The sequence below is a fragment of the Netta rufina genome (genome assembly GCF_964035555.1).
Source record: "Netta rufina genome assembly, chromosome: Z".
In the NCBI taxonomy this organism is placed as follows: domain Eukaryota; kingdom Metazoa; phylum Chordata; class Aves; order Anseriformes; family Anatidae; genus Netta; species Netta rufina.
This window is the reverse complement of record NC_140126.1, coordinates 70,419,218-70,442,449: the sequence shown is the minus strand read 5'-3', so window position 1 is coordinate 70,442,449 and position 23,232 is coordinate 70,419,218. Positions and strand designations below refer to the sequence as shown.

General features: G+C 45.0%; 1 protein-coding gene across 1 annotated transcript; it reads right to left on the bottom strand.

Annotated features, from left to right (window-relative positions):
- Positions 1–1,354: 1,354 nt before the first annotated feature.
- On the bottom strand, positions 1,355–21,298 carry RNF20 (ring finger protein 20). The gene is made up of 20 exons (XM_084305092.1): positions 21,159–21,298; positions 19,291–19,461; positions 18,964–19,131; positions 18,707–18,854; positions 18,368–18,550; positions 17,085–17,203; positions 15,983–16,129; positions 15,715–15,792; positions 15,303–15,422; positions 12,644–12,823; positions 12,317–12,452; positions 11,203–11,324; positions 8,940–9,337; positions 8,230–8,347; positions 6,061–6,210; positions 4,887–5,099; positions 3,641–3,766; positions 2,425–2,565; positions 1,945–2,046; positions 1,355–1,714 (listed from the first exon to the last, which is right to left on the bottom strand). The coding sequence occupies exons 2-20, from the start codon at positions 19,417–19,419 to the stop codon at positions 1,538–1,540; spliced, it is 2,955 nt and encodes a 984-aa protein (XP_084161218.1). The 5' UTR covers positions 19,420–19,461; positions 21,159–21,298; the 3' UTR covers positions 1,355–1,537.
- Positions 21,299–23,232: the final 1,934 nt, after the last annotated feature.

Here is a 23,232-nt window from a genome sequence, read left to right as displayed (position 1 = left end):
GAAACTTTGTGAGGAGAGATGAGGAAAAGACTGAGGTGCTTAATGCCTTCTTTGCCTCAGTCTTAAGTGGCAAAACCAGTTGCTCTCTGGATACCTAGCACCCTGAGCTGGTGGAAGGGGATGGGGAGCAGGACGTAGCCCTCACTATCCATGAGGATATGGTTGGAGACCTGCTGCAGCACTTGGATGTACGCAAATCAATGGGGCCGGATGGGATCCACCCAAGGGTACTGAGAACGGGCAGAGGAGCTGGCCAAGCCACTGTCCATCATTTATCGGCAGTCCTGGCTATCAGGGGAGGTCCCAGTCAACTGGCGGCTAGCAAATTAGGTGCGTGTGTCAATCTGCTTGAGGGTAGGAAGGCTCTGCAGGAGGATCTGGATAGGCTGCACTGATGGGCTGAGGTCAACTGCATGAAGTTCAACAAGGCCAAGTGCCGGGTCCTGCACCTGGGGTGCAATAACCCCAAGCAGAGCTACAGGCTGGGAAATGAGTTGCTGGAGAGCTGCCTGGAAGAGAAGGACCTGGGAGTGATGGTGGATAGTCAGATGAATATGAGCCAGCAGTGTGCTCAGGTGGCCAAGAAGGCCAACGGCATCCTGGCTTGTATCAGAAACAGTGTGGCCAGCAGGGCTAGGGAGGTGATCGTCCCCTTGTACTTGGCTCTGGTGAGGCCGCACCTCGAGTACTGTGTTCAGTTTTGGGCCCCTCACTACAAGAAGGACATTGAGGTGCTCGAGCGAGTCCAGAGAAGGGCGACAAAACTGGTGAGGGGCCTGGAGAACAAGTCCTATGAGGAGTGGCTGAGGGAGCTGGGCTTGTTCAGCCTGGAGAAGAGGAGGCTCAGGGGCGACCTTATCGCTCTCTATAGGTACCTCAAGGGAGGCTGTAGCGAGGTGGGGGTTGGCCTGTTCTCCCACGTGCCTGGTGACAGGACGAGGGGGAATGGGCTAAAGTTGTATCAGGGGAGGTTTAGGTCGGATATTAGGAAGAACTTCTTTACTGAAAGGGTTGTTAGGCATTGAAACGGGCTGCCCAGGGAAGTGGTGGAGTCACCATCCCTGGAGGTCTTTAAAAGACGTTTACATGTAGAGCTCAGGGATATGGTTTAGTGGAGGACTTGTCAGCATTGGGTCTGGACTGGGTGATCTTGGAGGTCTCTTCCAACTTAGTTGATTCTGTGATTCTGTAAAGGCCTCATTTCTTTCTGTAGGAACACAGACAGCTCTCATCCCACCAAGCCAGGACTTCACTTAGAAATTTTCCAACTTGACAGTGTGCAACTGACAGGTGGAAAACATCCTCTGAGGCAACAAAAAAAAACACAAATAATGAAGGCGAGAATAAAAGAATATCGAGAAGAAAGGAACCAAAATCCGCAATCTATTTCTTTCCATTCCCTATTCATGCTGCCCAGAAGAGACTGTAGATGAACAGACAGAAGCACCGACTGCCCCACAGGTAACAGTAAGAGAAAGTGAGGGAGGCTGGGTGGTCACCACAAGTAGCAATGTCCTGCAACCTCCAGTGGGAAGAATCAACCGATGTAGATCCTGTGGAAGTCATTGGCTCCGAAGGCGGCATTGCACTTGGGGCACTTACGCTGCCGGGTGTCATAGCGTGTTTTCACACACTCAAAGCAGAAGACGTGAAAACACTTCGTGAGGACAGCATCCTTTTTGCGCATGTTACAGCACGGGCAGGTCAAGCGGGCCTGCAAGACAGGATCATTATAGAGAGCGCTCATTGCGTTGCACTAGATACATTAAAATGTGACTAAAGATGAGGGTCTTTCCACTCCTCATATGAAAAGGGTGCTTTACTCTACGCAAAGTAGGTCTACAGTGCCAGAGTCTAAACAAATAATGTCATATACTGAAAGCATGACTACACAGCCTTTTGGTTAAAGCAGAGTTAAGAGGGAAGTGGGAGACAGCTACGCACCTTGTAATCCTTGATTTCTTCCATCAATATCTCATCACAGTTGGGAACCATGTCAGGCTTCTTAGTGGTCTCCAGCTTCCTGCGTAACCTAGAAATGTCTTCCTGTATGAAAACAAGACGGTAAATAAGTGAGCAGTGTCTTCTGTCACTCCAAGGAAGAAACAGAGGTAGCACCTGCCCAACAGCACACCTAGGTAAGTCACTCTACCTGTACTTTTATTGCTGATAGACCAGAAGACTTACAAAAGATGACATCATCAGCTGGTGCCACTCGTATTGTCAATAATATCAAAACCTAAACAGCCAAGAGGCTATTTCAATAGATGGAGCTGAAATCCAAGTGAATGGACAACAACAAAAAAGTTTTAGCTAGGAAACAGTAAGGAAACTCACGTAGTTGGAATTTGCTCTGAGTTCAATGCAAAAGGAGACAGACACCAAAGGAGACAGATACGGAAGGATTGTGCACAAACTGTATACCTCAGCCCTTTTGAAGTTGAACATCTCTTTCTCTCTAGTTACTCTGTTTTCCACTATCTCATCCTGGAAGTCATGTAGCTTCTTCTGAGCCACCTCTAGCTGGGTTTTCAGGTCATCTGCAAGCTGGGCTGCATCCATGGCCTGAAAAAGTAAACCATTATAGAAATAACAGACATGGAAAAAGTTCTAGTGACTTCTAGTCCCTCCACCTGACAATTCAAGACTGCCCATAGAATACTTCCAGGGCCATGGGAAATTTACTTTTTTCAATCTGATTATGGTATTTTCAAATGGAAGAACTAAATTTATTCCCTAAACTTTACAAGAACAACAATTTATCTTCTTGTCAACAAGCTCTAATCATTTAATTTGAACACTCCTCTTTGTTAAAGATAAGCCCCATTACACTATAATGCAACCCTATTAGAAAAGCATTAATGCTCCCACAATCCTGTTCTCATTCAAGTGTTTTCAGCCCTCAACTCCTACACTTTCTCAACTAAATTTATAGGCAGGCCTAAAGCTAAACTAGAGAGAACTGCAAGATGAACTCTGTCGCATTTTGGTTTGTTTTTAAACTGTTTTCTCTCTTCACCAGTTTCTTAGCGTTCTCTAACTGTCCCTGCACTAGTAAATCTATTAGCCAAGTTCTCTTAGTACTTCAGAACATGGTATTATTCACAAGCGACTGCATGGAATTCCCCCATCTCCTCTTCAAAGTGCTGTTCCTGTCTTCCTTTCTGTCTGTCATTCCTGTATTTCTACTAAAGACTCGATAACAATGGCAGGATCAGCCATGACATTCAGTTTTATTCCACTCTACAGGCCTACTTTGTTTTATGATCTTACACATTTAACAGATGTCTTAACATTCCCCAACCATAGTTTTCTTTCATTTTTCTCATATTTCCTATGAAAGCTTTACACGATGACAGTTAATCTGGCTGCTCTCTCTTTCATGATAGCCTGAGCTATGGTGCTTTTTACAGGAAACCTATCACAGAAACAACTACACCTTGCTCATCTTTATCAAAGGAAACATCAGCCTACCACACCTTAATTAGAACTCTTTTTAGAGCTCCTCAGCATTCTGGTATACTAGCCCAACAGGAGGGAATATCAGGTACCATATTAACAACGGAAGACAGGAGCTTTCTATGCTTCCCTCAAGACCACTCCATCTTATAATCCAAGAGGAAATCAAGCAACTGCTCACCTTGCGTTTGTTCATTTCCAGGGCCTGTGTTCGGAGACCTAGCTCCTTCTCCCCTGTTCCAATACTGCTTTGAAGTAAGTGTTCCTTCTCCTCCAGTTTACGTACAACTTGCAGCTGGGCATCCACCTTGGGAAGAGAGAGAGAGGAGATACAGAAGGGCTGAAATGCATGCTCTGCAGGTCTTCAGAGATGGAAGAATTTATATGTAGAACTGTTAACATAGGAAAATAACTACTGCGTTCAGCTCTGGGGCCCCCAGCACATGAAGGACATGGACATATTAGAGTGAGTCCAGGGGGCCCTGAGGATGATCAGAGGGCTGGTGCACCTCTCCTATGAAGACCAGCTGAGGGAGCTGGGGTTGTTCAGCCTGGAGGAGAGAAGGCTACAGGGAAGATGGGAAGGGACTCCTTGTCAGGCAGTATAGTGATAGGACAAGGGGTAACGGCTTTAAATCAAAAGATGGTAGATTTAGATTAGGTAGTGATTTCCAACCCAAACTGTTCTATGATTCTGTGATCCCGTTTTCTCCTTCATCTTGCTGTTCATAGCAATGAACCTGTATGAGTTTATACTCATACAGCAGTTCCTTACTAGGACAGACCCCTTCAAAGTCTGATATGGTTTATCTAGGATGATTAGGGGAAACATTCCTTCCTGTACTTGTTTTGGCTGAGATAGAGTTAATTGTTTCTATAGCAAGTTGCATGACACTATGTCTCAAATTTGTGACCAAAGCAGCATTGACAACACACTCCTGTTTTAGTTGCTGCTGAACAGTGCTGAAACAGCATCAAGACTTCTGTTGCTCACCAGCATGTAGGCTGGGGTTGCACAAGAATTTGGGAAGGGACACAACTGGGACAACTGACCTGAGCTGGGTAAAGAGGTATTCCATACTACATGACATCTTGCTCAGCAATAAAAGCTGGGGAAAGAAGGAGGAACAGGGGCGTATGTTCAGAGTTATGGTGTTTGTCTTCCCAGGCAACCATTATGCGTGACCAATGGGAAGTAGTGAATGAATTCCTTATTTTGCTTCACTTTTACATGCAGGTTTTGTTTTACTTGGTAAACTGTCTTCATCCCAACCCATGGGACTTCTCACTTTTACCCTTCTTTCTCCCATACCACAGGGTGTTGGTGGGTAAGCAGTTGTGTGTGGGTTGGCTGTCTACCATGGCTAACAAACAACACCTCCATCTTCCTGTGAGTTTGTGTGTCCTCTCTACTTCTCCCAGGTTACCTGTGTCTTCAGTGTTAGAACTTGGTCTGCCAGCTCCTCTTTCTCCTCTTTCAGCAGCTTGTGAATCTGGTTGGACTTGATGCGCTCTGACATCAGCTTGAAGTTGGCATCATCCTTCTCCCGCAGCTGCTGCATCAGGCGGATGTTCTGCTCCTGCATGTCTTCAAAGGCTTGGCCTGTGACATCCATTTCTGACAGCAGAGCCTCCTCCTCCTGCAAGAGGATTACAGGCTCTGGTAGAACTGTTTCCTGTACCCCAATGGTTACCCTGAAAATTGTACTCAGAGACACCAAAACTAGCACAGACCAAAGAAGACTGATGGTATCTTCCCTGCAACCAGACAAAAGTACTCCCTAGAAGCCTGCATCACAGCAGAAATGCCCTGAACTAGAAGGTGTACAAAAAAAAAAAAAAAAAAAAAAAAAAAAAAAAAAACACCTCATCTTGACAGGAATTCACAGACTCTAGCTTGTATCTGCTGGGGAAAAAAAATAATCAGATGTGGCACAGGCCATCTCTTAGCTTCTGGCAGCTAGCTAAATAGCTGCCATATAAAATAGGCCAATAACACTATATATGGACAACTCAACAGTTTCCAGATAAAATGGTGACAAGGCCTTTATACTCACTTAGGCTGCTTCAATATAAATGGAGTGAATGACAAGACAGTGCAATTCTGTACAATAAGAAAAAAATCAATTCTAAAAGAATACACATCAAATGATTGGCTTGCCTCTCCCCTGCTCAATGGGTCCCACCCTGTTAACATTAGATTAAGCCTTTTTTTGTTGAAGACGACTTAAAGGGAAGGTATGTCACAACACTGTGCACGTGCATGAATTGTATGAACTGTGCCAATAAAAATACTTCTAAAAAGAAATTACAACTTCCTCCTGTAGAGGCTGACCCAGACACTTCTCCTCTGTGCTCTTCACCTAAGCCACATGGACAACTAAGTTTCCCTACCACGCCTGACATGAGCTTTGTGACAGCTGGTGTTGGGATTTTTTGTTCCTTTTTCGCTTCAATAAACAGGGACAGAACTTGCACATCACTGGAATGAATACACAGAAACAGAAATTCGTTCCCTCAGGTAATCTTCCTGGCTGTAAACTGAAGGCACCTACTTCCAATACACTCAAACTGTGACAGAACTTAGCAGAAATTTCTCACCTGTTTAGCCATGGCGAGTTTCTTCTGTAAATACTCAATCTGTTCCTCTACTGCCCGGATCTTCCGGAGGGCATCCTCATCAGCCATCTTTTTACTCTCCTTTTTCTCCTTGTCTTCCAATTCTTTTACCCTTTGCCTTAGTTCTTCCAGCTAGAAGACAGACAAGACAGAAACACTGAACACAAGAAGGTGGCCTGAACATTGTTAAGAGCTGGTTTTCCCCACAATTATGCAAAGCTTCAGAAAAACTGCCCTCAAAGTATGGGAAAATAAAATCCATCTCACTTCTACAAGACATTGTACTACCGGCAGAGAAAGTATTGAGACAGACTATAAGACTGAAATCTTGATTACAAAACTTTTGAAAATTCCGTATCACCTCTTACCGGAGTACATCAGTTTTCTCTTGCAGTTGCACATACAAGGCTAAACAGAGTAAGAATACCTGCTCCTTTAAGGCATCTGGTCAAGCATTGCTTTCAGTGCAAAAAGGGATAATTAAAAAGGAAGAAGCCATACACAAAACATACAAAGACATAACCTGACTGACAAAACACAGGAGGCAGCAACAGTGTGACTGACCAGGTTTGGTTCCTTACTGATGTGAGAACGTAAGTGCGTTTATCCCAGAAAGGTTATCTGGCTGGGGATCTTGTCAACTAGGGCACCAAGGAGGGGAAAAAAAAAAAAAATTAAAAAAAAAAAAAAAAAAATGTAGGGGAGAAACCAGAAACAGAACATGCAGAGGTGCAGACCTGACAAAACAGACATGGAGACAATGACAAGAAACAAGCTGTCAGTCACACTAACTATTGGGCTGTAAACAAACTACAGGTGTCACTTCCAGGAAGATCAACCTGGGGTTTGCAAACGAACAGACTAAACCAGAGGGGACTCCAAAATAGGAGGGGTTAAAGAAATCAGTAGAGTTCTGCAAACCCATGAAAGGATGTGCACTGGGAAGGGGGAGCAAGGATCAACTAAGAGGTTTACAGACAGAAAGGGGGTACAAAAGGATCTGGTTGCAGGTGAAATACAGCTGGTCAGTATGGTCATCTGCCTTATCATGGCAGTCTGGCTTCTCTACTTATACCTTCCTTGCAAATATTTTCTTAACCACCTCCGTGTAACCTCACACATATATACATGTGCTGTGGGGACCAAGTGCCAGCTACTGATAAACTGGTTTGTGAGTTGGATATGGGCCCCAGGACACAGTCAGAGGTACTGGGTGGTTTTGAGGGATCTGCAAATCTGTACACACTTGTGAACCTGGATGGTGCTGTGTGTGCATGCACACCTTCAATAGTGAACTTTCATCTCTACCAGTGGAAGAAGAGGAGACAGACTCAGCTATTCGTGTCTGTTTTTTTTATTTGAGTCCTATGTGTAGGTGCTGTTGAAGGCAGTGGCTTCTCAGCAACAATCTGTCCGATAGGCTGTGTCAGTGTCCTGTGTCCTCTGCATATATTTGGGATATGTGCTCAGTGTCACTACTGTTGAACCCCCCAAAAAAAAAAGTAGCAGCCACAACCCCCGGCCTGGGCAGAGATCCTGAGTCCCATGATGAGTTCCAGTGACTGGACAGGAGGAAGTCCTGAACCAGAGGGGCTGGAGAAGGCAGCCATGCTCATAACATCACTTAATATCACAGCATAACTCTTCAGTGAATCTTCTACACATTCACTCAGATGCAACATTTTAAAATTTTAATTCTCAAATCATTATTCAAGCCTCGTTTTAAATACACCAGGTGATGGTTCTTTACCACATCCACTGAGAAATCTGAGACCACACTGTCAAGATATTCCTAACAGCATAGTTCAGTTTTTGTCTAATTGGCTGCCTATCCCTCCTTGTCTTCAGGTCTTTCTAAATCTTGTTAATGATGTAAAGCTAACAACCTACATGTTACAGCAATAGAGAGCTAAATACAGCTTTGAAAGAACCACTACCTTTAATACTGACGATGAAAATATTATCCCACAAAAGGGCATCCTGTAATCTCTCTTTTCATCTCCAGACTATTCCAATCTCTCTTGTAAGTAACAGACGCAGGAATAGAAACCACCTCCAGCCTGAAGACAAAAGCACCATAGTGCAGGTGCAGAGTACTTGGAGTTTTAAGTAGCATGCAAACATAAAAGAGGGAAGAGAAGTGAAGTTTACCTCAGCTTTTGCTTTCTTCTCAGCTGCCATCAGCTGCACTTTGTCTCTCTGTTCTTTGGGGGCAGAGCGGTACATATCTAACAACAGCTTCATCTCCTTCTGACTCTCCTGGGCCTTCCTGGAAGTACAGAGAGACAACTGCGAGTACCTGGCAGAAAAGCTACGTTGCTGTATAACTAGCATGAGAGTCAGACCAGTATTTGCTCCACCTCCCACACTGCACATATACGGAGTTCTCTCTGGCTCTTCTCACTCTGGTAAAAGCAAAATAGTCAAGGAGTACAAGATGGAGACTGAAAAAAAACAGGTTCAGGCACATATGGGTTGAAAAACTTAGGGAAGGCAGAGGGTGACAGAAGTACATACCCAATGGAACATGGATAGCAACAGCTACCCATCTCTGCTTTGGTACTACCTAAGACGGGGAAGACCACTGTGCCCTTCATTAATATTCTGCTGCTGTAAAGCTTTACACAGTTGTAATGACAGCAGCAAAGATTACCTGACCCACATTAAGAAGTACCCGATTTGGTATTCATGGTTTAGGCTATTGTAGAAGTGTTACTATGTTGTCCAAGCCATTATCAGACAGAGAGGGTGCTAGAAACCTCTCAGGTCTGTAGTCAATCTCTTAAGAGACACAAGTTATCTCACGCAATCACCCAAGCTAGCTCCACTCACACATGAAAGAGAGGATCAGCAACTCTTACTTGAGCTCAGCCTTCAGCTGCTTGATCACTTCAGCCTCCTTCTTTCTTCCATCTTCATGTTTCCCTTTCTCCTTCTCTTTGGACTCTCTTTCCTTCTCAGATTCCTTCTGCTTCTGTTTTTCCCGCTCCCGCTCCTTTTCCTTTTCTTTCTCTTTCTCTCGCTCCCTCTCTTTCTCCTTTTCCTTCTCTCGTTCCCTCTCCCTCTCACGTCTTTCCCGCTCCCGTTCCTCTTCATCTCGCCTGGCCTTAACTTCACTAGCATCTTCGGAAGCAGCCTTAGGCACAGGTACTTGAGCAGAAGGATCATCTGGCTCCTGTTTGATCTCTGGAGGCTCCTCCTTTGTGTCTTCAGTGCTGGACTGGGACTGTAAGATAGTACTGCCACTGCGAGAGCGGATCTGTCATGCAACAGAACAAGATAAGACACAGAAGGAAATTAACCATTAAGTATTTAGCCAGAAACCTGTAACACAGAATATCCAAGTTAGAAGAGACCCACAAGAATCATCGAGTCCATCTCCTGCATCCCCCAAAGGACAGCCCAGAAATCAGACCTGTGTCTGAGAGTGATGTCAAAACGCTTCTTGAATTCCAGCACGCCTGGTGCCGTGACCACTGCCCTGAGGATCCTGCTCCAGTGCCCGACCACCCTCTCAGTGAAGAACCTGTTCCTGAAGGAACCTTATCCCTCTCCCCTCATTGTCCCAGATATCAGCTGGTGTGCTTTTTCTGAAATTGCTAATACTTTTCACAGAGCACTGTATAACTACAAAAGGAAGACAATTAGTTTGGTAAGTGGAAAGCAGGAGACTGTGGATCTCCACCAGAAATTACACTACACACATACTGCATGCTGTAATAGAAAGGCTGATATTAAAAGCAAGGATGTGATATTACAAGTAAGGAAGTGATTAGTGACAGCCAACACGGCTTCACTAAGGGCAGATTGTGCTAAACAAATCTGGTGGGTTTACAGGACTGGTAGATAGGGGAAGAGCAATGGACATCATCTACCTGGACTTGTGCAAAGCATTTGACACTGTCCCCCACGATATCCTTGTCTCTAAATTGGAGAGACATGGATTTGGTGGATAGACCAGTTGGTGGGTAAGGAGCTGGCTGGCTGGTTGCACTCAGAACGTTGCAGTCAGCGTTGTCCAAGTGTCCACTGCTCAACACTGAAGTGGAGATCAGTGACCAGTGGTGCCCCTCTGAGGTCAGTATTGGGATTGGTGCTGTTTAATATCTTTCTGGGTGACATGGACCGTGGAATTGAGTGCACTGCAATCAGTGCACTCAGCAAGTCTGCCAGTGACACCAAGCCATGTGGTGTGGTCAACACGCTGGAGGGAAGGGATGCCATCCAGAGGGATCTGACAGGCCTGAGAGGCAGGCCTGTGTGAATCTCATGAGGTTCAACATGGCCACGTGAAAGGTCCTGCATCTGGGCTGGGGCAATCCCAAGCACAGACACAGGCTGGGTAGAGAATGGATTGAGAGCAGCCCTGAGGAGAAGGACCTGGGGTTGCTGGCGGATGAGAAGCTCAACATGAGCCAACAACGTGTGCTTGCAGGCCAGAAGGCCAACCGTGTCCTGGGCTGCACCAAAAGTAGCGTGGACAGCAGGTCGAGGAAGGAGATTCTCTCCCTCTGCTCTGCTCTCGTGAGACCCCACCTGAAGCGTTGCATCCAGCTCTGGGGCTCCCAGCACCAGAACAACATGGAAGTATCAGAACAAGTCCAAAGGAAGGACACAAATGTGATCAAGAAGCTGGATCGCCTCTCCTATGGAGACAGGCTGAAGGAATTGGGGGCGTCCAGACTGGAAAAGAGAAGGCTTCAGGGAGACCTTACAGCACCCTTACAGTATGTAAAGGGGGCCTACAAAAAAGCTGGGGAGGGACACCGTATCAGGGAATGTAGTGATAGGACAAGGAGTCATGGCTTTAAACCAAAAGATGATAGGTTTGGATTAGATACAAGTAGGAAGTTCTTAATTCAGAGTGTGGTGAGGCACTGGCACAGACTGCCCAGAGAAACTGTGGATGCCCCATCCCTGGAAGTGTTCAACACCAGGTTGGATGGGGCTCTGGGCAACCTGGTCTGGTGGGTGGCATCCCTGCCCACAGCAGGGGGATTGGAACTAGATGATCTTTAAGGTCCCTTCCCACCCAAACCACTCTGTTATTCTACACAGGACTGAGAGTATTCCCCATTCCACTAAGCATTCCCTGCTCCCCTCTGCCACTTCCCACTCCGGTACCTTGCTCAAGTCAGACTGGGCCTCTCTCAGTTTGCGCTTGTATCTCAACACCTCTCCCTTCAGCTGGTGGTTGTGATTTTGGAGGCTGCTGATGAGATGACGCATCTCTCGATTAATTGGACCTACGAAATCAGAAACACACAACCGTAACAACACACTTTTGCTGATCTTCTGTTAAGACTTTCATAGAGATGGAGAACAAGCTGAATGATAGTGACAAGCGGTCAAAATAAGGTAATAATAATTCTACCACACAACAGAGCATTTAGAGGAAAAAAAAAAATCAGACTAGCTTTACAAGCTACCATAAGTCCTTGCAAATTCTCAGCCCTGGTTTTCCTTTAATATTATTCCCTTAAGGAATGTGGGGGAAAAAATATAATCATACTGGGTCTGGCTGGGATGGAGCTAGTTTTCTTCATAGCAGCTCACTCGCTTCTGTTTTTAGATTTAGGACCAAAACAATGCTGGTAACACACTGATGTTTTGGTTATTGCCGAATAGTGCTTGCTGCGTCAAGGTCTTCTCTGTTTCTCACTCTGCCTCCACAGTGAGCAGAAAAGAGGTGCACAAGAGGATGAGAGGGAGCACAACCAAGCAGACCAAACAAACCAAAGAGATACTCTAAGCTATGTAACATCAGGCTTAGCAATAAACAGGTGAAAAAGAAGGAGATTAGCTATCTTCTGCTTGGGAACTGGCTGAATATTAACTCACAGCAGTCATGCTATTAGAAATCTCTATAATTTAAGGGCTACTTTAAGAACAGCTTGTTTCTTTCTTTTGGATAGAATTTGAGCATTACCAGTGTCCTGTCTAGGCTGTTATCCCAGATTTGCAAATTAATCCTCCCCAAAATAATTTTTTAACAATGCAAAATGCTCTGTCATAACCTAAATTATTAGCAAAATGCAGTATTTTGCAACACCTATAAGGAAGTCAGATAGCATGGAACCATGGAACTGGCCTGCCCTGAAACATGAAAAGAGCTTTTTTTTGAAACCTGACAGAACAATTATTTAATAGTAGAAAAGGAATGACACTGAAGCGCTGTGCTGCAATGCAGTCTTCTAATTTACTTATTTTTTTTTAACATTGCAGAAAAGTTCCATACCTGCTTGTTCATTGGCAGCAAGTGTCTGTTCAAACTCAATCCTCAACATCTCATACTCTTTGCGGACTTGTGCTAGAGTGTCCTCTAGCTGAATCACTTCTGTGCGTAGTTTCTTGTGAAGGCTGACCTCATCCCTCTGTGGAATAAGAAATGGACAGAACTTGGTGCAGTGACCGGGAGTATCACTCACCTCATCAGTAGAAGGTACAAGAACAGATAAATTATCACCAGGAAGAAATTTCCCAAACATCACCAGAGCCACCCAAATCAACAGTGATAGCTGATGGGCTCATAATGTTCCCCAGTCAGATGGAGCACAGGTGTTACCTCGATTAGTTCCACCTGGCGCTGGTGTGTGGTGCGGGTGCCATGAAGCAGAGTGCGGGCCTCATCAAGATGTGCCTTCAGCTGGAGACTCTCATTATACAAAACAGAAAATTGGGACTGCATGCAGCGATATTCTGGAGTCTCCTTCACAGCCTCCTCCACTGCTCGTCGCAGCTCAACCTGGTCAGGACACAAGAAGATGCCACAGAAAATGACATCACCTCCCTGTCTCCAGCATCCATTTTGCAAGGTAGAATAACAGTGAATTAAGCTGCCACAAGCAACTTGACAGTGGCAATAGCACAAGTATCCTAAGAAGTAGAACTTTAACAGCATTGCTGTGAAGTAGATGCATATAATATGCTTAAGTATCAGCTAAAAAAAAAAAAGTCTGTTCTTTCTCTCTACTCATATATGCTAGGCTGTTTCTCTTACATAGTCACATTATTTTATATATTATATTATATAAAGTGAAAGGGGTCAATCCAGAGATGTGGAATTAAATAACCAGACATCATTAAAATATACCAAAGAAATGCATCAGAATGAAGAATGGAAATAAGAAACTAGTATAATTTCCACTGATGACCACATGGTGTCACCAATGCACTGAAATGTAAGCTTAAGTCGGACAAATGTGTACAAGTCCAGCACACAACCCACCTAAATCACACAATAGTTTGGGTTGGAAAGAACCCTTAAAGATCATTTAGTCAATGTCACTGCCATAGACAAAACTTTCTTTCACTAGATCAGGCTCCTGAAAGCCCTGCCCTATGTCACTTTAAACACTTCCAGCGATGGGGTATTTACAATTTATCTGGGCAACCTGTTCCAGTCATAAAAAATTCTTCCTTACATACAATCTAAATCTGCCCTCTTTCAGTTCAAATCCACTTCCCCTTCTCCTGTTACTACTAGTAAGAAGTATTTCTCCACCTTTCTTGTAAGCTCCTTTTGGATACTGAAATGCTGCAATATCAACTCCCCTTGTCCTTATGGGGGATCTCAACTTGCCACACATCAACTGGGATCACCACTGCTGACATGATTCTTGAAGTTATTGAGGTGCACCTGGGGGTCAATGCAGTAATTGGTACCAGCCAACTTGGGTTCATGAGGGGTAGGTCGTGCCTAACCAGTATGATTTCCTTTTATGATAAGATCACCCATCTAGTTGACCAAGGGAAACCACCTGATGTAATCTTTTTGGACTTCAGCAAGGCTTTTGACACGGTTTCCCATAGGATCCTACCGGATGTCCAGCGTACAGCTGAACAAAAACACCATACGATGGGTGAACAATTGGCTAACGGGCAGGGCTCAAAGGGTTGTGGTAAATGGGGCCACATCTGGCTGTTTTTATAAATGATTTGGATGTAGGACTAGAAGGTGTTCTGAGCAAATTTGCTGACAACACCAAACTTGGAGGAGCTGTGGACTCGAATGAGGGTGGAAAGGCCTTGCAGAGAGATCTGGACGGATTGGAGAGCTGGGTGATCACCAACCACATGAAGTTTAACAAGAGCAAGTGCTGGGTCCTGCACCTGAGACGGGGCAACCCTGGCTATACGTACAGACTGGGCGACGAGATGCTGGAGAGCAGCCCCGCAGAGAGGGATCTGGGGGTTGTGGTTGACAGCAAGCTGAATATGAGCCAGCAGTGTGCCCTGGCAGCCAGGAAGGCCAACTGTACCCTGGGATGCATCAAGCACGGCATTGCTGTCGAGGGAGGTGATTGTCCTGCTCCACTCTGCACTGGTCTGGCCTCACCTCAAATATTGTGTGCAGTTCTGGGCACCACAGTACAAGAAGGACATTAAACTGTGGGAGAGTGTCCAGAGGAGGGCGATGAAGATGGTGAAGGGCCTAGAGGGGAAGACACATGAGGAGCGGCTGAGGGCACTGGGCCTGTTCAGCCTGGAGAAAAGGAGGCTGAGGGGGGACCTCATCGCAGTCTACAACTTCCTCGCGAGGGGGAGTGGAGAGGCAGGTGACCTATCGTCCGTAATCACCAGTGATAGGACCCATGGGAATGGTGTTAAGCTGAGGCAGGGACAGTTTAGGCTGGACATCAGGAAGAGGTTCTTCAGAGAGAGGGTGGTCGCACACTGGAACAAGCTCCCCAGTGAAGTGGTCACTGCACCAACCCTGTCTGAATTTAAAAAGCGTTTGGACTGTGCACTTAGTCACATGGTCTAAACTTTTGGGTAAACCTGTGTGGTGCCAGAGTTGGACTTAATGATCCTTATGGATCCCTCCCAACTTGTGATATTCTATGATGCTAATATGGTCTACTCAAAAACTTCTCTTCTCCAGCCCTAAACAACCCCAGCCACCTCAGCATTTTTTCATAGGAGAGGTATTCTAGCACTCTGGTCATTTTCACGGCCCTCCTCTGGACCCACTCTAACAGGTTCCTTCCTGCCTTTCAGATACTGGGGACCCCAGAGCTGGATGTAGTTCTCCAAGTGGTGATCACAATAGTGGAGTAGAGGCACAGAATCCCTCAACCTGTTTTTCATGCATCCCAGGATGTGAAGAGGAAGCACAGAATAGAAGACTACAAATAAGGATTACCAGAGACACAGTACAGCACAACAGACAGGACCCAACCACAGAGAACACCTCCAACATCACACAGGTACAGATATCACACCTTAAGTTTTTCATTTTGTGTCGTTACTTCTGCAAGATCCTGGCGCAGTTCCTCCAACTCATTGAGGCGGTTCCCAGCAAGCTCTTTATTCTCTTCCAGTTCTGCATTCATCTCCTCAAACTGTTGGGGATAAAATGCTTTTAAGTTCTGACATTAATATATTTACTGATGGTACTAATTAAGTGACTACTTCAAAAGTAATGGGCTGGTAACACCAACTGAGACAGAGTCTATTTCCCTCAGGTCTGTTTCACAGCAGGAAACTTAGATACAAACAAAATGGTTTCTCAAGGTCACCCAGGAGATTTGTATTAAAGAAGGTGTTTAGATTCTGTTCCAACCTAAGATCCTATATACAATCTGTTCATGACTTTATCCTTCCCTCTGCACGTGACCAAGTCCTTGAGATTACCTTGCGGGCATTAATGGTGATTGTGCCCCCGTAGAGACTGCTCCCAGCTCCATACACCTTGTAGCCTTTGGAATTTACCTGCAAAAAAGGCAACAGGTTTCATATACACTCCATTAAACCCCAAGAGTACGCTGCTACAGCATATTCAGAATCAAAGATGGTATAGTACAGATTCTAATTTCTCATAGCAAGGTACCCTTGGAAGATGATGTGCAGCTCAAAACCACACCCATTTATCTGGATTCCGGGTAAAGACAATGGTGCTTACCCGTTCAAGAACATCTGCTAAGTGCCGGTTAAGACGTTGCTCTCTCTTTCGGATCTTGTCAATATTCCATTGAAGGTCATCAATCATAGTCTCCAGAACAGACACACGAGACTCTGCTGTCTCCACTCTCTCTTGCAGCTTGGAGAACTGCAATCAAAAGAGTATTTTGGATAGAAATATTAAATAGAATCAACAGTTTTTCAGAGTGCTAAATATTTATTTTTCTTCTGTTTTGATGTATGAATATATCATAGCCTGCATTCATGTCCTTTGCACCTTTTGCTATTGCCTTTTCCTACTGTGACAGATTAGTCTCTGTATCCAAATTTTGAACTATCCAAATTTTACACTGGCTAAAAACAGTAATAAAAAAAAAAAAAGTCAAAAAACAGTACCTAAAACAGTAATGAAAATAAGACAAAACTGATAATGGAAAAAGGGCAAGAAGTTGGGTATATCTGGCAGAGTGTATAAGCAGCCACTCACCTTATTCAAAGGCACTGTTTTTTTTTTTAATCTTTTAAATCCTTACAGTCAGCTACTCTACAAACCACTAAAGTGCCTTTGGATAAACACTGAACAAGGCCATGGTTAACAAAAAATGGGTATTAAAGGAACTGATGCCTCTGAAGCAAATACTGCCAATAATCTGAATCCCTTAACTAATTCCTTAATTAATGACTGTGTTGATCTTGTAATTAAGGCTTTTACACTTTCATTCATGACCCAAAGAAACCAAGAAGATGAAAATGACAGGGATATCAAGTCAAGTGTCTCATCTCAGATATTTACGCAGTCATCTTAACATCATCTTACCATTTCCTCTGCTTTGCTTTCTAAAGTCACAACCACTCAACTCACTGATCCAGTTATTCTCGTTCCTTCAGCAATGTAAAAAGCAAATGAATCTGAATCACAGAAAAACCTACATACGACCACCTATTCCGTAACCTTTGTTCAGAACTTGTCTTTCAAATTCCATTGCTCCTGCCCCTCTCCAGAGCAATAACCTGTCTTCCAAATAATTTTTACCACAAATTATTCTAAGTGGGAAATAATCAAGCACAGAACCCAAAACAAATTTTCTCTCTCCTTTTTATACCTCCTGAGACATGATTCGATGTTTTTCCTGAAGAAGATCAGCCAGCTCTTGCAGCCGTCCATTTTCATGTGACAGGTAGGAATTAAGCTCCAGGACTGCTTCTTCCATCAGTGTAATATCTGAGGGAGGCACAAGAAAAGGAAATGAACAGAAATCAATGAAGGCTGTTTTTAAGAATTAAACAGTAGAGAAAGGGGAAAAGAAAAGTTTCTACTGTTAACTTGAGCTTACTACATCCTTCCAGCAGGTGGTTCCTGAAGTCTGATCTCCATCCACACAGAGCACTCACTAAGCAAAAGGTTTTGCAGTTTAACATACCACACATTCCCAACTGTCAGTTACTATCTCCTAATGCCAGAAATCATTCCAGTCGTGTCAGCATCAGCAATACAGAACATGTCCTTATATCCCACTGACACCTTACTGCAGGTCAAATTCATGTGCAAACCTCCTTCAACAGGTGGTTTAAGCTAATATACCAAATGACAAATTATAACAACTGAGTCCAGGCTCACATGATAGCACTGGCACTACTGCAACAGAGTCTGAGACTGCCAACTACGGATAGTAATACTCTAGCACACCAATGCTAGATTTGCAGAGCTCCTTAATCAGACCATTTAAACACTCCAGAAACTAGGGAAAACAAAGATGACTTGGTACTTGCACGTAAATTTGCATTCACATCTCTAAAAAGACTAGAATTCTAACCTTAAGCCAAGTTTTTCAAATATTCATCTGAGTGTAAAGTGAATCTTCTACATTAGTTTTCAGATGCTAGTCATTTAGGTTTCCTCTGCAAATCTCTGCTTTGTGTCCAAAAGACATTGGATGGGTACCATTTGGCTCAAAACCCAGAGGAAACTGAGAGTCAGTTATTCCTAAGCCTTTTACTCAGCTGCAAGCTCAGCATGAGTTTGAAATACTTGTTTGAATTCCTTACTTGAAACCTTTAACTTGGTGGCCAGGAATAGCTGGGTGATAAGGTTCAACGGCAATCCGTAACCTCTTGTGGTACAGAAGCACACTGCAGCCAGTAACAAACCTCTCCTTAGCCCAACACTGGGCAGACCTCTCAGCATTCAAAGTTAGAGGCAATTATCATATGCTTCTAACATGCAGAACTTGGAGGTTTTGATTATTAGGATTTTGGAAAGCTAGGCAAGCTTATTTTGGAAACTAAATGAGATTACAACCTAGTCATTCTTAACGCTTACAATGCAGCATCATGCCCATGCTGGAGGCAAATGGGGGTCCTTGAGTATCAGCCCCCTTGGTCATACCTCCACTATTCAGCTTGTGGGACAGCACATCCACTTTTTCCTGCAGCTTGTCATACATTGTGACAATCTGGGCAACAGCACGCCGGGAGGACTCTACACGCTCCTGCAGCTGAGACTCTATCTCCTCACTAGTGCTGCTGGCTAGGGTGGCTAGGAAGGAGAATGCTGGCTCCAGTCCTTCACCTAGGAACAGAAAGAGATGCAAAAAGTAAGTGCTCTGGCAGAAAAATAATGCTAGTCTTCATAATCAGAAAGCCAGTGACAGCCTTTAGAAAGGGAAACCAACATTGTCCACAGCTGAAAAACATTCTTTCCACTGTTTCCAGCCAGGTGCCTCACCTCGCTCTCTCTCATCTTTGCGCTCCTGATTACTGTCTGAGTCTGGTTCAGGTTCTGGTACCACCAGTGCTTTTCTTTCAGACAGGAGATCTCCAAGACCTTGGTCTAGGTCAAAGCGTTTTAGGATGATGCGGATGTTTTCATCAAACTGAATAACACAACAGGCAAGACAAGACAAAGTACGGACGTGAATTAATGGAGAACAGGGGAATATAAGAAAGTGCAAGAAAGCAGTATTAACCAAGCATGTTGCTAACCTGATTCCAGTAGCGATTGATGATCAGCAGAGAGGCATCATCAGTGGCCTGCCGACGCTCCAGCTTCTCTATGTGCTCCCGCAGCTCATCCTCAATGGCCTGCCGCTGGTCAAGCATCTCTGCTAGTTTCCGGTTCTTGGTCTGCAGGGTCCGAATGTCCATCTCCTCCTGTGCAGAAGTGCAAGTGAGTGGCACATTCCACGAAAGCCAGATCACTAGACCAGGCTCATCAGCAAGGAAGAGAGATGTTTTTGTTCCCAGATCAAAAAAACAAACAAAAAAAATAAACAACAAGAGGTTGAGTGGCAACATACAAGAAAGACATACCGTTGAAGAAACACCTCCGAGTTTGATGGTCTCCACTGTGGTTCCTGAGTCTTCAACCCCAGCCTTCTTTTCTGGAGGTGCAGAAGGGCCAGGGTCTCCAGCTGCCCTTTTATTGCCAATTCCAGACATGGTGACTTAGATATACAAGGTCCCCTCTTCTCCAAATTCTGCCTGTTATAGAACACCATTAAAAAACAGTAAACACACCAACATAACCAGCTCCATTTAGGGGTTTCTATGTACCTACCCATCATGGTTAACAAGATGCCCAACACAGTACATATCGTGTAACTCAGAAGGTTTGGGCAAATACTGATCAAAAATCTTAAAAGACACCACTGGGGTTAGCACAGTGAACAGCAATAGGATGGAAAAAAATATCCATCATTATTACCACTGATCTATGATGTTCCAGCAGAGGCACTTTATTTTATCATGCTCTTCAGAAAGAAAACAATGCAGATTCAGTCTCTTTTTCTCTTGCTCTTTTATTAAAAGCGATCTGGGTTAGGATTCAGCAGGCTGCCATGTATGTCTGAGACTTTCTAAGACTGTGCGTACATGGCATCTGTTCACTTCACACCAACCAAACTGTGGTTACATCAACATTCATTCCATTAGAGTCCACGGCAGCAACACCTCAAAGATGAGCCCTAAGTTTGCAAAATGATCCTACAAATCCTACTGAACTGAGCAGCAATTCCAAGTAAAGACTTGCAAAGACCTATTTGGAGAGTTTTCCTACATTTTAGCAGAGAGACAGGCACATTTGGAGTGGAGTTATGACCAAATTAATGCAATTTTAAAAGTTCAGAACTGCTGGTTAGAAAATCAGAGTAGCTGAGGCTGTAAGGCACTTCTGAAGATCATCTGTTCAGTGCTCTTGAATAAATTGGGGTCAGCTACAGCAGGCTGCCAAGGGCCTTGTCCGGTTCAGTTTCTGGTATCTCCAGATTCTACAGTCACCCTGTGCAACCTGATCCAGTACTTGACAACCCAACACTGTTAAAACATTTTCTTCCCTCATATTTAAACATTATTTCTTGCATTTTCCTAACATGTTATTTAGCAATGCAACAATTGTTTTCTTGAAGGGTTTCCAAACTTACATAGTGGTTAATGCTGGAAAACAAAACTAGAGTCTTCATTAGAGATAAGCAGCATTCTTTCCAACATTCACAGGTCTTGTGCCCATTCAATCCGCAGATCTCCCTACCTCTAAACTAAATGAAACCCAGAAGTAAATGAAATGCACAACGTGCAGATCTGCATTGTTCCATGTTATTCTATAGTAGCATTTACAGAACAGCTATGTTTTCCTTTTTGTAGAACAAACTAAACCAGCCAGTTCTCATACACCTGCTTTACTTGAGAGGTTCTACTGGAAGTAACAAGGCTATCGTATTTTTAAGATAAAGCTGGTATGCGGACTGCTTTGCCAGATCTTACTGTTCAACAAATATTTTAATATGACAACAGCTTCCACCATATACAGAATGGGGGCTGTTTTCTAAACGAGCTGCTGAAATGTCACATATCTCATTCAACATTCCTGTAACTTGTCTCGAAACGTAAATACGAAATGCATCTCTAAGTTAAAAAATAAACAAGAATAACTTCCATTTAACTGTTTTTAACAGCCACCTGCTGAAACCAAACCTCCCCACCCCGCCTAACGCTCAGCTCGGCCTGCCCCCACCACGCCCATCCCCTCACACCTTCTCCTCGACCACCGCAGTTAATTCGAGCACCCTCCATAACCTTTTTGTTTATGTCGCCACCCCCGGGGCCGCCCTCAGCGAGCTGAGGCCCCGCTGCCCTCCCGCCCCCCACCGACCCGCCGCCACCGCCCTCCCGCTCCCCCTCACCGCTCCTGTCCCGGATCTCCCTCACACAGCCCGGCCCCGAGGCCCGGGCCCGGCCCCGGCCCCCAGCGGCCTCCGCCACCTCCCTCCGGCCCGCATGAAGCCGCCACCGCGACCCGAGGCGGGGCCGAGCAGCCGCCACCGCCCCCCCTCCTTCCCCTTCCCCTTCCCCTTCCCCTTCCCTTCCGGCGGCCATTTCGCCCTCACCCGTCATGGACGCCGCGCGGGAAGCCGCTTGCCCGCGCCTAAGATGGCCGCCGTTGCCATGGTGCTGCCGCCGCGCCTGAAGCCGGCGCCCGTGCCCTGAAGCAAAATGGCGCCCGCCTGGCCCGCGCGCTGGTGGCGAGGGGGGGCGCTGGTCACCATTTTTTTTTCCACCCAAATGCTTCAAAGCTTGAAGTACTACCTAAAGCATGCTAAAATTAAGATTTGGGGGTTAAAACGACGTCTTCATGCCCGCTTGTTTTTGTAGGATGTGAAAAGCATGAGATGGAAGCCCCCTATAAATACCATCAGGCTGACAGCGTTCCTCTTTCAGGCAGTTTAAGGGTGTTATAAATGAAGATACAACTCAATCTGAATTTAGTAGTATTTATAAAAGGCAACTGAACAGTGCTGGGTGTGCTAGGAGTCTACGCTCTACCAACATGCACACACGAACATCAAACTTTCTAAATATACAGAACATTGCTTTTACATATTAAACCCAAGTACACCTATACATATGTGCAATCAGAAAAGGTATCAATTGAAACATAAACATGGCAAAGTTTTCCGAATTCTGGCAAGTGTTTAACAAACAATGCTTTGAGTCTATTACTATTAATGTCCATGACTGGGGGAGCATCGTTGGAGTTGGTAATCCTGGTTGAAGTGCTCCCATATCTTCCATGACTTCATTATTTTTCCTGAGAGCATATAACAATATCTGTTTTCCATTCCTTTTCTTGATTACACACAGCGGGGAATTCCAGGGCTAGTCATGGGAACAATGTCTCACTTTAAGTTGTTAAGCAACTCGGTCTTTGGGCCTTATGTATCCTATTCTTCCCAGATCAAAGGAAAACATTTCCATCTCCTCTTCAAGGCCAATAGGCCTGGGTCAAAAAGCACGTCCAGGTCAGCAGGGGGCATAACAGCAAAAGCCTTCGATGGCTGTAGCAGCAGAGGGGCCGATGGTGTGGCAGTCTGATCAGTAAACGAGCCCACACCTTCCTCGCTGTCTGGCAAACCACACGTTTCTGACTGTGGTCCCACAGGGCTCTTTAGGGCCTCAGAGATTGCTCACCAGGTGCAGATCAATCCCACTGCAACCTTGTCATTGTTAGTAGCAGAGTCTCACACCTTGACCTCAATCTGGTCCCATGTTTCAGGCTCATAAACTGTCCAATTGTTAATAAGGAGAATAAGCTGTAAGGTTGCCAGGACAGTCTTTGTTCCTAAGGACGTCCGATTCCCCATAATGCGCAGCTGCTGACCAGCGAGGGGCAGTTGTGTGCGCGGCTCCTCTTCTGTCAGCTTGAGCTTCTTCCCAGCTCTGGCGCACCCATTTCCAGCGACTTTCCGTATGAGCTTCTCAGAGCTGTTTGCTGAGTTTGGCCGAACCCATCTTCAGGAGGCGACCAATGTGCCTGTTCCCATCCTGGTCTGCATCCCGCTAGCCTGTTCCTTTTCATTCCTTCTTCCTACTTCTTTATTGGTGGCATAACTTTGTTGTATCGTGTTGCCTTTCCATCTTGAGGACAGGTTCCCCTCTTATATACCCTTCGCCCCACAGTAGTCCTTTTCAAACAACTTGTCATTGGTCTAACAATTTTGACCAGCAACAGCAACCCCCCAGCAACTTCCATGCCTTAATGGCTGGAGAACAAGCAACCGGAGGTGGGCATGGCATCTCCTGAATCACCCTTCTTGGTTCCCTCTAAACTCTACACTCCCGATGGCCTCATCGTTAAGAGTCTGATGTTATCACCAGCCATGGGGCTTGTCGACCCCCATGGCCACACTCCCACATCTCCCCTTCTTTATTAATATCAACCATCTTCTTGACACGAATTATTACTCCATATATCACAAG

Coding starts and splice junctions, on each gene's coding strand:
- RNF20 (XM_084305092.1), bottom strand. CDS start 19,419: ATGTCTGGAATTGGCAATAAAAGGGCAGCTGGAGACCCTGGCCCTTCT. Junction 12,453..12,643: donor GCCAGGTGGAACTAATCGAG/GTAACACCTGTG, acceptor CTTATTCCACAG/AGGGATGAGGTCAGCCTTCA. Junction 2,047..2,424: donor TCAACTTCAAAAGGGCTGAG/GTATACAGTTTG, acceptor GTTTTCATACAG/GAAGACATTTCTAGGTTACG.